This window comes from Aythya marila, assembly GCF_965140915.1.
Source record: "Aythya marila genome assembly, chromosome: Z".
In the NCBI taxonomy this organism is placed as follows: Eukaryota; Metazoa; Chordata; class Aves; order Anseriformes; family Anatidae; genus Aythya; species Aythya marila.
The window spans coordinates 80,662,459-80,680,907 of record NC_139080.1 but is presented as its reverse complement, the minus strand read 5'-3'; the positions used below and the strand labels follow the sequence as shown (position 1 = coordinate 80,680,907).

The following is an 18,449-nucleotide window of genomic DNA, read 5'->3' as shown; positions in this document are numbered from 1 at the left end:
AGCATAAATCCATTAAGATTATGTCATTGTGATTCACCTGAATTAACTGATCAGCATAAATAATGACTTACTTAGAGACAACCACATTCAGCTACATTACTTCATATACTGAAGAATATATACTAAGAAACCTAGTTGTATGCAGTTTTGATCATTTTTTTAGTAACATTTTGAAGTAACACCTTACCAATGCCTCTCAGTGTGATAATCCTAACAGGATTTTTAAAGGGACTTAAAACATATTGATATTTGTGCTTTGATTGCATTTTGACCATGACATCTGGTATAACATGGATAGGCAAGCACATGTATTGTACAGACATAAAACCATTAGGTTAAGAGAAAAAGTAGCAGGGTTTCAGCAAAAAGGTATCTACTACTTTAAGGGAATTGGATATGTGATTATTCCTTGGGATGAACCATTTCCAATTATAGCTTGACAAAAAAAAAAAAAAAGTAATAATAATAATAGTTTAAGCCTGAAGTCAATTAAAATGGCAAAGTTCTAAAACTCCTTAAAATAGTCTCTAAAGGAGAAGCCTTGACAGATGGAACTTTAACTGCACAGCACAGTTGGGTGCTGTTATAATAGGCATTTTTAAAAATAACTTTGATCAAAGCTTTTTAACCAGCAGCATCAAATAATTGGTGGTTTGGACTACAAAAGAGAACTAATTAAATTTAAAGGGCCAGAGGCTCATGAAGGCACAACATGTAATCCCTAAGGCAAGACCTCGAATAAAGGGGATGAGAACGTTTGCACATTAAAACAGTGAAAAGTGGCAAGGTGCTTGCTATTATTTATTTTAGGCACTATGGCGAGATTATTAGAACCAATTCTGAATCTGTCCTTGTAAGGAAACATGTAGAAATGTACGAGCATTGCAAGTCCAAGGATTCACTTGAGACAGAATATTTCCATAGAGCTGGCAACAAACACAGAATATAAAAACTTCACTCAATCCAACAGGCCATCTCATGAGGTTCTTCTCTATCCTAAGGAGCAATAACTTCCACCAACTTCAATAAGAAATATGACTGAGAAAGGACATGGGCAAGAGAAAATAAAATAGAGAGAAAGAAAACTGACTGTAAATTGGTGCCCAGTAGCCTTGTTTTGTCTACAGGTAGCTATACATACTAGCATTATAACTGAAGACAATCAGAAATTATAAGACAGTTTCTTCCATTGCTTGTCTCCCATTTGCTATGTTATCATTCATATCTATATATATCTCTATATAAGTACTGTATATATTTTGTATATAGCATCAAATACAGTATATAACTTCTATCCCCACAGTTTCATCACATTTCTGGGAAAAGGAATAAGGTTGCCTTCACTGATCATCTTCCAAACCTTGTGAAGAAGGAAACTTTTACCCTTCATCTACCTTTCAAGATCCTTAGAAGCAGAAAGGGTGGAATTTTATCCAATACTTGCTCCTGCTTTAAAATCTTCCTGCTATGTGAAGCACTAAAGTATTTTCCACAGTTAACAAAAGGGTTTTATTTGTCTGACAAAGTTATGATTGCCAGTCATGGCATCAAACATTGTTTACTTAGCTTGATAGTCTTACTGGCTTTTTAAGTCCCACAGGAAAATGGACTCAATAGCTAGAGGAAATAAGAGTGAAAATTGGCACTGAGCAAAACAAAGGGGAATCGGTGTGAAGGACCAAGACCACAGCTGGGTCATGTTCTGGACTGCCCATAACCAGAATTAGGGTTTCTGCATTCTGCAGCGACACAAGCTTCCTGCATCAGCGTGGTGGCTTCATGCTAACTGAGTCACCACATAACTCTTGTGGGCTAACAGAAATACAGAGGTCAAAAGGACTGGCATTTTTCTGCCTTTTTTCTTTTAACAGATCCTATTAACAAAAGAACATGAAAAGAATCAAAGGCCTTTCAAAGTTTTATTCCAATCAACATCGCTCTGTAATCTTTTCAAGCCTGCTCCAGCTGCTTCTTGTCTATGTGTGTGTATAATTCTTTCCACTGTCACAGGACCTAGCAGTCCCAACCAAGAATGATGACTCTAAAATGCCAGACACCAAGCAAGCTAAACAAAATATCAGACCTTTGATTAAGGAGTTATAGAACAAGACTGGATGCAACATGTGAGCGAGAAGTAAAACAAATGAGACAGTGCTGAAGGGCACAACAGCACTCCCAAGTGTGAGGCACCTATAAAGTCACTGGAACTTAGTTTAAGTACCAGTAGCCAAAGCAACAACTCTATCTCAGCTTTGCATGGGGCAGCTAGAATCTTAACAATCCTGAGAAAACAAAACAAAAAAAAACCTCCGCCTGCCCCAAGAAACATTCACACCTCCCCATTTCTGAAGAACTCCCCAACAGCTGGAGGACTTTCTTCCCATCTTCCTTTCTGAGCAGAAACTCCATCAAACAAGAGCAGACATTCACAAGCCCCTGGCACACCATTTACAGCTGCTGCTTAGAAATGTTCTACACACATAGAACCCTTCAGGTTGGAAAAGACCTTTAAGATCATCTAGTCCAACCTTTAACCTAGTGCTAACATCCACCACTAAACCATACTTCTAAGATCTACATGTACTAAACTGGGAGCTGAGTGTTTTTCAGTCCTGGATTCACAACACTCACCAATATGCCAAACAAATTTCCCTCATACACTTGGAGTGGGGGGCAAAGCTGCTGTACATAAAGACATACAGTATTATTTATAAAACTTCTTACATACATCTGTTGTTTTCCTGAGAGCTTTACTTTCTAATGCCTACTAATCCAGTTTCAAATTGTTATTCTAGAGTATAAAGAATTAATGACATCAGTATGTAGATTTGAGGTAAAAATTACCATATTTCATTTGGCTCTCGCTTTATGCCATGAATTAGACACTACCATCAAAAAGCAAACCATAAATCATATCTACTGATGTTACTGTAAGTGCCCAAACCCTAATGTTTTTATGTAAACTTTTAGGTTACAGATTAACTATTATCGTAGGAAAAAGACCCTTACAAAAAATTTCTGTGAAGCGGAACAGATAAATGCAACCTGCTGCTCTGCAAAGGCTTAAAACCTATCAGATAGCCTGGCTGAGAACGCATGCATGAGTAAACTCCTTTATGCAGAAAACAAAATAAATGGCTTTATTCTGCAATTCATCTGCTCTTACAGATGGAAAAAAAAAAAAAAAAAAAAAAAAAAGGTAAAATAATAGCCATTTGCTATTTTCCCATGTGTCATTGGTTGTGGACAGCTTTGAGGTAATACTTGCATCAACAAGATCTTGTCTTTTTATTAAAAGCATCCCATTATGATTTCAACACTGGCACCAAGTTGTTCTAACAGTTAATTAGTCTGCAAGAAAAAAAGACCAATTTTTGTGTTTTTCTTGTGTCAACTTCCAGTTATTCAAGTTCATTAGACAGCAGTGTCTGCTGGACACAAAGACTATCTACTACCACACCACAGAATCATCACAGAATCACATTTGAGCTGGAAGAGACCTTAAAGACCAGCTAGTTTCAACCCATCTTCCAGGGGTAGGGACACCTTCAACCAGACCAGGATGTTCAACTTGCCATGTAGTTGTAGACCATATGTACTATGTTTCAAATTCTTCTCAGTATTTCACTTAAATCATTTTCCAATCCCTCTGTTTTTATCACAATGTTATCCTACCCAACTTCCTAATGTTTTTTCTTCAAATTTGGATTTCCAAACTTGATAGGGCACTGTATCAAGGGGAAAAATTGTCTTCACTCAAAATCATATGGTCCACTTCCCTGTAAATTTACAGATCTCCTTTCTCTAGGCCTTTTTATAGATATAGATATAAAACTTTTTAAAAATCATTGATAGTACAGAGAATGGTCTGTATCTTCTTTATTTCCCAACATAGCCATCAGGTAGCACTGAGAAGTCACAAATTCACTGCAGGTTTCATAGAGACACCAAATGAACTAACATGGCCAAGCCTAAGCTGGTTTCCTGCAAGCCCAAGGACAATACTCTGCTGAACGATACCTTACAGAAGCCAAAATCTGTTACTTTACTAATTTTACCTTCTTCAACCTTCTGGTAAAATCATCACAGAAGACACAAGCACCTAGTTTGCAGACGCCAGTTTCTGCATCTTTATAAAGATTGAAATTAACCATTCTTATTCCTTTTCTCAATATTTTTGTTCATTAAGTACTGCTCCAATATTTGCCTCATATCGACACCAGACTATACGTTCATGTTTGAATGTGTCATTTTATTCAATTTTTCTTTTGGTAAAAATTGGCAGTTTTTTTCCAAATCTCGTGTAATCCCCACAGTGAGATGAAAATTCCAGGAAAAAACACTAAAATATTGCAAACTACTAAAAGTCCTCAGACAGTTTTTAAACTCTGCAATTCAACATTCTTTAACTGGTTAATTTTAAAATGTCTAGGTTTCACAGCTGTTGTTTCATGTCTCACTTGGTTTATAGAAGAATGGAACTTAGTCATGACACAACAACTATTTTTTCCCCCTAAACCCAAACCTAAAGCATTTACAAAACACGCCTGCTTTTTCAGTTACTAGTAATTTTTTTATCACTGCACTAAATGGCCAGTAGCAGCTGCATATACGTTCTCAGCTTGCTTGAAGACTGGTCATTTTCCTTCTGTCTCCTGGCTCGAGATTCTCTGTGTTTATATTGCATGGCTTTCTTCTGCCATTTCCTGCAGAAAAGTTCCTACTTTTCATTTATGACAACCAGCATGAGCTTCCAGCTTTCTGAATTTTGGACATGCATACATACAAATCACAGAATCATCTAGGTTGGAGGAGACCTCCAAGATCACCTAGTCCAGCCTCTGACCTAACAATAACCAGTCCTCCACTAAACCATATCCCTAAGCTCTACATCTAAACGTCTTTTAAAGACCTCCAGGGATGGTGACTCCACCACTTCCCTGGGCAGCCCATCCCAATGCCTCACAACCCTTTTGGTAAAGAAGTTCTTCCTAATGTCCAACCTAAACCTCCCCTGGCGCAACTTTAGCCCATTCCCCCTCGTCCTATCACCAGGCACACGGGAGAATAGACCAACCCCCACCTTGCTACAGCCTCCTTTAAGGTACCTGTAAAATGCAATAAGGTTTCCCCTGAGTATGCCCTTGTGTGTGCGTGTGTGTTTTCACTTTCCTCCCATGCACCTTTTAAATTTTGACTTTCTCTCTTAATTTTGACTTCCACCTCTATCTTCCAAAACATTTCCAAAGATCCTCTTGTTCTCCTCGATATTTTTCCTACAATGCCCACAATGATGTTCTAAATCAAAAAAAAAAAAAAAAAAGGACTAAATGGTAGAAAGACTACACAAACAGAAAACAAGCAAACAAACAAACAAAAAACAACAAACAGAAATAAAACAAAAAATCACCATTATTTATATTATCTTTTATGCCTTGGAGTTCTTGATACTTGAGGTATGTGTTCTTCATTCTTCCCTCAGGCCATTCACCTCTGAAGCAGGGACAGAAGCTTCATAGTGACAGAGTCTGTCTCAGACATCTTTTTGCATGTGAAGATCACAGATCACACAGAGGTATAGATCTTATGTCTGCTTTTCCATTGCTCATGGAAAGAGAAAGCTGGACATAGGAAATACCATCTAACCTAAGCAATGCTCATTCCCGAGGATGCCATTAGAATGAAAAAACGCAGTGTGTTACCCAAAGGATTAACTTTATAATCTTATTAAATTCAAGCTTTGTATTTGAAAACTGTTTGTCACAATTAAAAGACTCTATCTTTCTAAGGCAACAGGAAGCATATTTATTACAATTTAAATGAAAATATATTTGCTGTTTTTTTACAGTAACATCGATCAGCTCAGTCCCTCATTATAGCTTGAGGGGTGGGATTTTTACTGTTTTTTTAAAACACAGCTGTCTGTCTCAAAACTCTTACTGAGTTAATTAAGCCATACTGAATCTCCTGAAAGAATCAATAACTTTCACTTTCTTTGTCTTTTCCCTAAATATGATGTATTTCTTTTTACGTTACCTCTCTGAGCTGACCAAATACCACTTAAAAGCAAATATGTCTGAACTAATGACCACAGTAAAATACAAAATCTTTGCTTTCCATAACTGCAAGTTCTTTGTGTAATCAACTTTCTACATTTGTCTGAAGTTCTGTCTGCTTTACACTATATTAGAAAGTCCTCAATAAATGAACCTATATGAATTGTGTAGTTTAATACAACTTGTTACAGGGTTCTGAACACTTCTGCTTCCCAATATTCACAGAAAACAGTTAAAATAAATTGCTGTCTTGTCTATCATTACCTACAGTGGAAACGGAAAGCTCCAGTGAGAGAACCCATAGTACATGTGAGCAGAGCTGTAGTTTATAACTACACAGCAAACGCCATTGCAGTTTTAAAACTCTGATATTATTCATCTAACAGATTCCTACTACTTTGCCAAAATTTCTTATGATTCACAGTTAAATATCTTACATTGTGGAATGGGCTATTATTGTACCCTATATGCTTTACCAGTCCTAGAAAACTTAGTCAAATTACATTTTATAAGCATCTTCATGAGATCAAAAAGTCTTTGGGAAATTAAAATTAATTCTGCTATAAATACATCTTTATTCCATTTTTGTGATGCAAAATGAGTGCACAGCTCTTTTTATAGTAGTGAAACCTTCCCTCTTACTCCTTTTTAAACACTGAAACTGTCAGGAACTACATTTTACATTTTAGCAATCGTCGGGTACGCATCACAGTTTCTAGAATTTAAAATGAAACTGTTGATAGTTCAGATACCGTTAGACTGCAATTAGTTCTGCAAAGTATGCAATTTGTCATGTTGGAAGAAATGACAGTACCTTCACCTTGTGCAACATGCTTTTAAATTTCTCCTCTTTAATTTGAAAATGCTAGTATTATACTCTGCTTCAAGAGAGTTATTTTTAAGGCCTGCAGGTCGGCTTGTCATTGAGCAATTTGTCAGGTAGTATTTTGTCTTCATTAAGGTTTATTTGTGTAAAGGGATTGGCCTGTCCATGATAATCCCCAAAGACAGTACATTCAGCCTTACCCGCTGGTAATGAGGACCATGCTAAATTTTCACTTTCCTCCTCACTGCTGCCATCATAGTCATTTTCTTGCCCAGTAGCCATCTGAGTTGTAGCTACGCTTTCCCTAAAAAAAAGAAAAACAACAACAAAACTGTATCTTCCATCTACTATTCCTAAAAAGCATATAATTACTTCTGCACTGCCATAGACAATGCAAGCTGATCGCAAACAACATGGAGGCCCCAGAGTTGCAGTTAATTTGTCTAGCATTATCAGGTAGAAGGGCAGCTAATAAAAGATAAGATATTAAAAAACAGCATAAAAACGGCAAAGAAAGGTGTGCTGTTGCATTGGGAAAATTCAACTTCGTCAACTTTTAAATTAGAAGTAGATAAAAAATGTTCAGATTAAGATATTTTTGTTACCCAAAGAACAAAAGGAATCAAAGACAGAGGAGAAGGCTCAAAAATACCACCTATGGAAATGGCACAGACATACTATGTTTGGAAAGATAACTGCATCCAAATAGAAAATAGGAGAGGAGAGAATCAATGACTGTTTAGTTCTTGGCTGCAGAGTCCAAAACAATATGCTGCTTCTTGCAGTGACACTCCAAGGAATCCTCTGCTTTTATGAGTATCGCAGTCATTTTGGATAACCAAGCCATATCCAGGAAGAATTGTTAGAGCTAAAGAAACAGAAAATAAACCAAATCTTGTGCCATGAATAATACCAAGAGACTCAGGGAACTAAGGAAATACCTGGTACATTCAGTATCTGCCGCATACTGCTTAGCTTCATTCAACAACTTCTGCAAGTTTCTTATCTTCGCCTTCTTTTCATTCAGTACCAAAATAAACCGGTTATAAAGATCTGCCTCTAGATCTTCTTTAGCTTCTACGCATTTTTCCAACCTACAATATAAAATTAATTGTTACTTACTTCACACATCACATCATTTCTTCTTAAAACTCTATGTGTTTTCTGGAAGAAAATTCTATAGTGAGGCCATCCTTCCTGTTACAGAAATTCCCTTACTATATGTTGCATGTCCAGCATCTTGCATCCGAAACGGGTCAGAAGCAGCTTTTTTTCATAGAAATGTTCAATTAACTTTGCTACCAAAAGAAGAGCATTTCCAAGGAGGAAATTTTCTCTTTATTCTCTTCTGGATATCTTACACACATGCACATCAGGCAACTTAAACTGGCACAAGCATTCTTTGGTTTCCATGCTGAATTCACCAGAAAGGGCATAGCTTACCAGGAGACAATATAATGAGATTATGAATAGTTACGGTTAAGCTTGGCAGACCTCAGATCTGGCCTTCCCACTCTGACTTGAAATACATTTGAACAGCTGAAAAACACAACAATAAAAACCCCAAACCAACCCAATGAAAAGTAATTGGATGACAGCACTCCGAGGTGGACTGCAGTGCCCAGCAGATGCTCCAGGCCATTCATGCAGCTCCTGAGCTCGTTCCTTGGGATGACATGGGTCATCAGACTCGCCCAATCCTTGCCACCACCACAAAGATTTTATTTCCCTGAACCAGTCACCATTATTTGGTAGGGGACTAAATTTTTATGATCTATACAAAAATGTTCTTAAGGATGTTAATTAATATCTTTAGAGAAAAAAAAAACTTCAATTTTGTGAAGTTTTAATCTGCATCTGTAAGTAGGTGAATTTAAAGACAAAGAAGCACAATGGAAATATAAAATTAAGAATGCCTGTATATACTCTGTCATAGGCAAGGCAAAAGTGGAATACAAGCAAACATAATCACACTAAATGAAGCAAGTGACTTGCAGGAAATCTGACCCTATTAATTACTCTTGTGTTTTGTAACTTTTTAGTCTTTGTGTTGAGACCCAGAGATTTTAATAGCTATGTTCGTAACAAGCAAGTAAACACCTTGATTATCTTATTGATCACAGTAACTACGGTATTATATCCAACAGTAGTAACTTATAATCAACATTCTTTTTCAGCCTATATAAGGCTGATAAAAGTTTAGAAGGCTTATTTTGGTATTAAACCTGCATGCATAACAGATTTTTAAAATATTAATTTGAAAGATATGAAATTTCAACAGACTTTCTATATAAATTCTGATTATTTTGTTCATAGATCAAACCCACATATGATGTAAGAAGAAAGACAACAGAAAATAATCTCATGAAGTATTAAGTCTAGTGTGGAATGCTTTAGGGATATACTTGATAGTTGATAAATAATTCATCTAATTTAAATGCAAATAGCAGAACATCATTACCATATAGATCGGTTCAATAATTCCTAAATGAAAGATCATACGTACTAATCAACTACCAGGAGACTTTCCACCTATTAAAGGAAAGTTAACTGTTTAAGTGGGGAACAAACAGACAAAATATTGAAGTACAAAGAGCCACAAACCCTAATACAAGACCCAGGAGTGCCTTGACCAGTTCATGGAAGGACAAAGGTAAGGACAGGGGTTGCCTCTTGTCAAGCAGTAGTAAAAAAAAAAAAAAAAAAAAGGAGAGAGAGAGAGAGAGATTAGGGGAAAAAAATACACCCATTGGGTAAATTGTCGTTTACATACTTGGAACTAATTATGTCCATATACATAAAAATGAAAAACAATTTTTTTTGTGTGTGTGTGTGTTAAATATGGTAAGCCTGGCTGTATCAAGTCCTTTAGAAAAGCCCCCTCTCCCACACACAAAACAACACTAAGTACAGAAGGGTTTACCACTATTCCTTTATTTTGCCAGTGAGCTGGTGTCAGAGCAGCTGAGGCTGGTTTAAGGAGCTACATTGAGACATTTCCCGCAGTTGGCCAAAAATGTGTCATACAATATAACTTCAACCCTGCCAGGATCATTGTCTCTGATGAATATCCATATAACTGTAGACTCTCAATGGAGTACAGTTGATACTACCTGGACATTATGAACCACAGCATGGGAACCTACTGCAAGACTAGCCAGCTTCTTGATTCTGTGGAACAAAATACTAGCATTGCAAGATATACACACCGACTGCATGCATAGAATATTAACTGTTCCCTGTAGGAGGACACTGTAGGCAAATCACGTGCCTACATGGCAAATGCCATCACTTAATTACACATGAACGCTGTCATTTATATCAACACCTTTTTTTCCCCTCCCTATTGTTTAAGGCAATTAATGCATAAATACATTCTTCAGACATACAGTTATTTAGCGTAACATGCAACAAAGGAATCAATGTGAAATAGCATTACATTAATGCTATACTTGCAAGTTATTTGGCTTTAAAACTCATTATCATATGGAACATAATGACACATAAAAATGGAACAGTCAAAAGCAACAGTCCTCTACCACTTAGGAACAGGGATGCACTGATTGCAGCATGTATGTATGTGTTGGGGGGTGGCTCCAGCTGCAGCTCTGCATAGCCTTTAGGATTCACTCAGGCATGTGTTACCTGAATTACGTGACCGCTAAGCAAAGCTGGCTGGGTTTCATTCCAATACCTCATCAGTTACAAATATAACCTTTCATTGCAATTCGTCACATGCTTGTGCCTGTATGCGATTTGTCTCACAGAAATACCATTTCCCCAGGCCAAGTAAAAGAGCTGCTCATCTCAAAGACATCTTTCAAGTATAATGAAAATAAACAAAAGTTAACGGCTAGAGTAGTGCAAGTCTTATTTGCATGTGCTTTACAGTTTCTATTCTCTAAGATGTCTTTTATGTCAGTGCAACGCTTTTAATGTGCCAGATGCTCAAGTTGATATCCATCAAAAAGCTCACATACCCTACTGAAAAGAGCTAGTATTAAGAATGTTTCTGATTAGTAATTGAGAAAATAAGGTAACTGTCCAGTTCTTCAGCACCACCTAAAAACACAGAGATCACCACGCGCTTCACAAAAATTAACATGAACTATGTAACTTACTGGCAATTATGCATTTTCCACACTCAAATACTATAAATGTGCTCTTTCTACCCTTGTCCTCCGTGATCTAAAATAATTACTGCTCTTATGGCACCTTTCTATTACATTTCAGATTCACCCTCGCCTTCCCCCAGCACTGGTGATGGTATGGAATTTCAATGAGCTCCTGCTGAAGAGTCAATTTCAAGTACCAAACTAGCTAACCTGCATTTTTATAAGTTATTTGTGGTTTAAATATACCGTCGCTATAGCTGATGGCAATATAAATTAGTAGGGCTTTTGTTTTTTCTACACTAATTTTAGATGTTTGATAAAAAATAAATATCACACACACAAATCAGACATTTAATTTATGTTTTATTGGCCAAGAAATTATTTTGCTAAATGTTATCATTGCTTTATATTTGCCACTTTAATTATCTATATGAAATTAATAAATAGGTATCCTGCTTTGATATTTAAATTTACCCATCCCTGAGGTGTGTATGATGTACACATATTCAGCACATATTCAGCGTTTTCAGAATAATCTATTTGAAAATTTCTATAGGCTCTCTATTTGGATCTTGACAGATAGTGTCTTAACAATTTTTATTTTAAGTTTTTAGATCAAATGCTGAACAGTCTAGCCAGCCACTAACTTTCAATACAATGCTATCTTCATGTGGGCAATTTTCTAAAAGCAGGGAAAGCTTTGGCCAGGTAAAATCCTACCCTTAGGTTATCACACTAGGACAATGAAAATTAAGAGTTACAGATTCTGCCAGAAACTCTCAACATATCAGACACCACACAGCTCAGACTAGATTACCTAAGTAATTTAGCAATTTGAGGATGCAGGGAATTTCTCTTCAGATGGATTTTTGGTGTCATCCTGCCTTTTGCCTTTACGTGGACCTTCATCCCAGAGGGAAATGGCAGAAGCCATCCCCATACATGGCACACAGCTGCCAACAGCAAGTTGTTTACTGATGAGTGGATTATCTCATATATACTGAGGTAACTGCCAGCAGCAGATCAGGGCTGGTGTTTAGCCTACAGATTGCTCACTAGGCAGATTTAACCTCCTGAATGAAACTTATTAGTCATTCTACAGAGGGTATGGAAAGCCAGAAGAATGTACTTCCTCAGGAAAAACAGGAGAGCTACAGGAGAAGGCTTATTCAAAGTTGCTGAGCTGAGGTCACAAAACTTTCACTATTGTCAAGAAAATTAGAACAGGGAAATGGAGTGACTGAATTATTCCATCTAGTGCCTCATGCTTTCTATTCTACTTAAATTGAACAACAACAAAAGCACTCTTCTGGAAGTCTGCATGCTATGTGTTGATTCTTTCTAATAAGGTCCTGTTTTAAGCCATGGGAAGAGTTAGCATTGAAACTGAAGCTGATATGCCTTAGCTACAGGTGAAAGAGGAAGTGCTATTTTTCAACCATGTGCTTCATATTTGCTCTTTTACCTCTCCACACTATGAGTGATACAGAATGTGAAGCTTGAAACGCTATATAGTGAACAACAACAGGCAAAGCTGTATGGCTCCAAGAAACTTGCAGCAACCTGCACCCTGCAATTGGAGCCAGAAGAACAGCAAGAGACAACAGGGCAGATTGGGCTAGGGCAAAAAACAAAACAAAACAAAACAAACAAACAAACAAACCAACAACAACAAAAGTAAAAAAAAAAAATAAATAAATCCACTGTTTGGATAAAAATCATTTTTATTCTTCACTTAGGGGACATGGCCAAAGTTTGACGACTGCACAACTTTCAGTATTTATTTTGAAAAATCAAGTTTCTGCTAATTCAAAATATGAACATACTAAAGAAAAACACCAGCTTTCAAAGCCATGAATACATTGCTTTAGAGTGCGATGGTTGTCAGGCAACTGTGAATTTTTCTTTGGGGTTACTGTTTAAAAGTGCCACTCCACCATGGAAATTGATACAAGCAGTAATGCCTATTACACATTAGCGTGTAATGCAGTACAGCATACTGGTTATACAACACACTATTGTTCAATAAACTGTTAAGCAGTAAAACACTATTTAGGAAGGCCATATGCTTGTCAGGGAGATTGTCAGGAAAAACTGTTACTCATTTTAATGAGAGAGAAACAAAACTAGCTCCTCCCAAAAGTTAGCTCTCTTTTTCAAGGTAAATTAACACCAATTAGCTACATTCTTTCATCAGTCTTCCTAAATGTACTTCTTCAGATAAAGCTATACAAAACAAAACAAAACAAAAAAACACACACAAGATAAATCTCTGACTTTTACGTGCTAACCACTTTATGCCAGCTGAAATAAGCACAGATGACTTCAGTACAGAGTACTGGAACAGGCAATTCAGATCAAAAATGCAATGGCAAACAATAAAGTCTCTCACAAAACAAGGGTATAACATCAAACTCATTTTCCAATTCTGCCTGCTTCCATAAACAGAGTAAAGAAATGGCAACTTATTTCCCATTCAAAAAAAATATAACTGATTCAAAGCCCCAGTCATAAGAATTAGTGAAAATGAGGGAAATAAAAAGAGACACTTCCTGAAACAGGTGGAGATGAAAAGAGAAAATGATGAAAAAGATGAGAAAAAGATGAAAAGAGGTGATTTCTTTTTTTGCTACATAATGCTAAAACCAGCTTTAACTGCAAGGTCTATGATACCAGTCACATTTTTGATGTAGGAAGGAAACTTGTAAGTATCTGGGCTCACAACTCTTTTTAAGAGAAGAAAAAATTGTGTCCATCTATCATTATATGACTTTAAAAGCACCCATCAGTAAACCCTGCACTGACAGTACAAATATGTGTGATTTGCTCAACAATACCCTGTGAATACTGTTTTAAACTTACCTTTTCTCCACATCACTCCAATCACTGAAAAGCCTTTCATTTTCTTTTTGCAGGTGCTCATTTTTCACTTGGAGTCTTCCCAAGCAGTCCAGACAATACCCAATCAGCTCTCTTACTACCTCAGCTGGACTTGAAACTTTTTGTAGCTTCAGAGATCCAAGCCTGAACTAGAACAAAAGGAAAGACTGAGTTACTTCATCAGTACTGGAAAGATCACAAAACACCGAGCTAGCAACTCACACACTAAGCATAGACATAAGAAACACATTACAATCCTCCAGTTCAAAATGATATCATAAATTTATAACAAGAAGCAGCACGTGGAATAATTTACATGCCAATTGTTTATGCAGCTGACAATGCCTTAATGGACACCTGACATTCAATATGCACAGGAAGAAATCACTGACGTACCTTCAAATGGCAGGAAAAGACATGCAATACAGAAGTGTAACATGATACAGCAACATTCTGCTACTGTACAGATCACAGGAGGTCAGAAGTACAAAGGTGTGCCTGCAAGTTTTATATAAAAGGCATTCTTGATGTAACGGAGAACCACAGGAAAACTTACGGCATTGCTAACATTGGTCTTGCTATCTGACCAGTAAAACATCTAAAGTAACTTGCTGCTTATTCCTGTAACCACAGCAGCAATATAACCATAAATATTAATGATAAAACAAATGAATGCTAATTACTTTTGAATTAAAGTACCTCTGCAAAAGCCTAGCACACCTGACAAAAAAATAACCTGTAAGTTTTTCCCTCAGGGGTTTAGTTGGAAAGTTCCTAATAATAAAAGAAGCCCTTCCTTCAATTACATTGGTACCCTCAATAATTCACTGAGACTAAAGGATAGGATCTATAATGAACAGTTGTATTTCTTCAGCAATGAGAATGATATACAGGACATACAAGAGGTCTGAACAGATTTGTTCTGCCTGGTCTGGCAGGCAGAAGGCTGTTGTTTCCATTATGTTGAAGGAGGAACAGCTCATCTATACACACAAAACAGCATCAGCTAAACACATATGCACAGCTGGATTAAGATGCAATGTTCGACATGACTGAGGCAATTGCAGATGGTTAGCAAGTTTGCTTGAACAGGGTCACACGCATCCTCTGAAAAGAAGCAAACCAGAAATGAAGGACCTGACTTTGTTGCTCTCCATTGGGCAGATGAAACAGAATCTGAACTACATTCAGGCGCACTTCCAAACCTGTTTACACACACCAAAGTCAAAGGAGGCACCATCATTAGCCTGACATGACAATAAAACAGCAGATGTAGAGAGAGACAGACTGGGTTAAGTGGCATAATCTGCACTTGGCCAGACTAAACTACAGTAAAACCAGACCTTTAGGTAACAGAGTTATCAAAATGACTTGACTTTCATGGACCAAGCCTGCAGAAACTTTGAGGGTTACGTGGAAGGAGAAGGGGTCCTCTCTCACATTGTGGAATTTTTAAAAGGGTTCACACAACTGTTGTGGCGCTTCCCTGCACACAGAACTGCTACTCCTCTTCTCAACTTAAATACAGAGCATTAACATTATAAAAGTGTAAGCAGTACACACTAGGGAAGAATTCATTCGTTGTCACGGCACCACACCTATTACAATCAGAATTACCATTTCCTTATTTTTTCTCTCCTCTCTTTAGCTCATTCTCCTCAGACAGGGAAGAAAAATGACCCTCAAAAACATCGTCCATGAAAAAAAAAAATGTGTAGCATTTGTTAACACTTTTTACAAATCAGGTTTATTTCTGCGATATGTAACAATTTGATGAAAAAAAAAAAAAAAAAAAAAAAAAAAAAGCCTTGTAAAAAATGCTTAGAAAGACTTCAGGGGAATGTTTGAAACAAATAAGAGTTCTTCAACCTAGATAAGATATCTGCGGAAGTCCGCAACACAACATGATACTATCATGAGCTTCTTCAGTAAGGTTAACTAATCCAAAAGTATGTCTAACCCAAAGCTTCAGTTTCAAATTTGTCACTGATCTTTCTATCGAATTCACATGTCCAGTTTCTAACATATTGTTTTCTCTCAGCTTACATACATCTGATGGCCATAGATGAAAAGATGCATTTAATTTATTTTTGGAAATTAGATTACATTATCAGCAACCCACAGAGTGACGTGTATTCCCTGGATATCACACTTGCTGTCTGACAGCATTAACGAAGATGGATATTTGTGTAAAGGAAACTGCTTTTCATCACTTGCAAGCCACCACCGCGCTATACGGATAAAGAATTCATGCCACACTTTAATACTAGCCACAGAGATAGAGAAGAACAGTAGCACAGATAAATAGAAACATGATCTCCTACTTGTACTGTGGAGGAAATAGCAAGAAGTGTGCAAGTTTTTGTCTCATACTTTTAGTATAATTGAGATAAGGTAAATGCACATATGTTTAATCAGGACAAACACACTTTGACCTACCATTTACTCAGCACAAGACATTAAAATATGAATATTCCTGAAACAGGTTAGAGGGAATGACATTTCAGCTGAAAGCGTGGTTCTGCTCACCATCAAAGCATACAGAGTACACAGCAGATGTTTCAAAAGTGCAAAATTATAAGCAAACAGCAGTTCGGCTTCTTCACTGCATTACGTGAAGCAATACTGCTTGTGCAATGAAGAGCTTTGTTAGTGCAAAACACATCCTCAGCTTTATGGATCTATGCCATGAAAGGACTGCTGAAAATCTGTAAGGAAAACCAGCATCCCTTTTATAATAAATGCTGATCCTCCTAGAGAAACCAAAGCCAGGCCTTCGGGCATGCCACCTCTTTTGATGAATCCTCAGAAGGGAGAGGGTGAAAGGCCAGTCTGCAGAGAGTGAAGTGAGCAACGCGTGGCCGCCTGCTCAGTGGCTGCACACGTGTTAGCCAGCAGAGAGGAGGTGAGGAGAGGATCTGCCATGCAGCCACCGGGACATGGGGAATTTGCTGGACATCTTGGTAGGTGTTTCAAAGCTTCATCATCCCATTCGAAAACTGCAGCTGAAAGCAACGCCTTACACTCTTCTATACCAACATGGTAACAATTACTCTTAATTTGGTCTTTATAAAGCAGTTCTGTGGCTATTATCAAATGAAGCTTAACCATACCGCCGTTTGTACTGCGATCCACAGACCCTTTCTAACAGGTCCACCACAGGTAAGTAAAGCAAGCCTGTCATCAGTAGGCTTAAATTCATTACATTACGCAGGTGCCCACATATTGACCCCAAAAAACACAAGGTGTCTGGAAAATAATTATTCTTTTATATCTCTTTTCCCCCAATCACCTCAGGTTAACATAACACAGTTGTAGAAGTGTATTACCCTGGCTACACTGCAGCAATCTCCAGCAGCTCAGTGCAGAAAAACACCAGACATGTTGGTATGGCCCTAATTAAGCCAGAAGTAATGCAATATTGGATATGTGTTTTTGCTTTGCTTCCTTCAAACAGAATCCCACACACCATGCACCAAAAAAGACTGTTTCTTCAACATTAAATTATTTGATACAGTGAGCTACTCCACTGCCAATTTAACAAACACAAATGTTAGCACTAACAATAGAAACATTGTTATCTGAGCAAATTACAACTGATTGGCACTTGCCCGGGTAAAGAGCCTAGTGCTGAGAGACTGATAAGCTGTAAAGGCAGCCAGATCAGCTTTGCCTCCAAAGCATGAAGGCGAATCATGAGCCGTTTGTAAGACAAAAGAAAGAAAATGAAGTCTCAGGGCAGTTTGGCACTAAAGTTTCACGGCAATACCCAACTGGAAAGCAAAATGGTCAAGGTGCAGATGAACAAAATAACAGAATTTTAGATCCCAGGATTCTGAATTTGGGACAGATATGTAATTTGCAGCACTGATGAAGACAGAATTCTATTAAAATTGAATGTTTGAAAAAAAAATCACAAAAGAGGAGGCATTAATTTCTCTAGATGTTCTCTTTCATAGGCAATTAAAATGAGAAATGCATTATTTGTCCAAAACTACAGTTGTGAAATTAGACACAATATTAGAAAGATTCAGAAGTGGCTTAAGATCAAAATACCCCTTAAAAACAAACAAACAAACAAACAAACAAACAGTTAAATGTGTAGGATCCCAGGATAAATAGATCTTGCTTACTGCATGAGTGAAAGGTCAATAATATTAACACTTCATTAAACTAAATTTACATGCAATGTATCTGATTTGGATCATGCTCCCAAGGTGAATCATATTTTGTAAATTCCTGCACATTGCTGCTATCTAGATGAATTTGTATTTCTTGCTGTTCTTCCAGCTGCTGTAGCTCTCTCTAGCTTCATATCATTCACAGATGTAATTAATGTGCCTTCTACTTCCTCTTTCAGACCATTCAAGAAAACATTATGTAAAACAGTGAAGCATTAAACACTTAATTCATACTGAGAATGATCAGATCTGCTAGATATCCCAGTGGACAATAAACTGACTGTAATTGATACAATGCTCCTCTTCAATGTCTGTTTTATGGTTTACTGTTGTTATTATTATTGTTGTTGTTTGTTTGTTTGTTTTTTAAAATGCATGAAGATGAAAAAAG

At 37.1% G+C, this 18,449-nt stretch overlaps 1 protein-coding gene across 2 annotated transcripts in view; it reads right to left on the bottom strand.

Moving 5' to 3' along the window:
* The window catches only part of XRCC4 (X-ray repair cross complementing 4), a 186,832-nt gene that overhangs the window by 91,142 nt on the left and 77,241 nt on the right, over window positions 1-18,449 (bottom strand). For both annotated transcript variants that reach the window (XM_082782774.1, XM_082782775.1), the window contains exons 4-6: window positions 13,860-14,026; window positions 7,824-7,976; window positions 7,083-7,186 (exon numbers count right to left, since the gene is read on the bottom strand). In XM_082782774.1, the coding sequence (XP_082638900.1) occupies window positions 7,083-7,186; window positions 7,824-7,976; window positions 13,860-14,026 (424 nt within the window). The remainder of the gene's footprint in view (window positions 1-7,082; window positions 7,187-7,823; window positions 7,977-13,859; window positions 14,027-18,449) is intronic.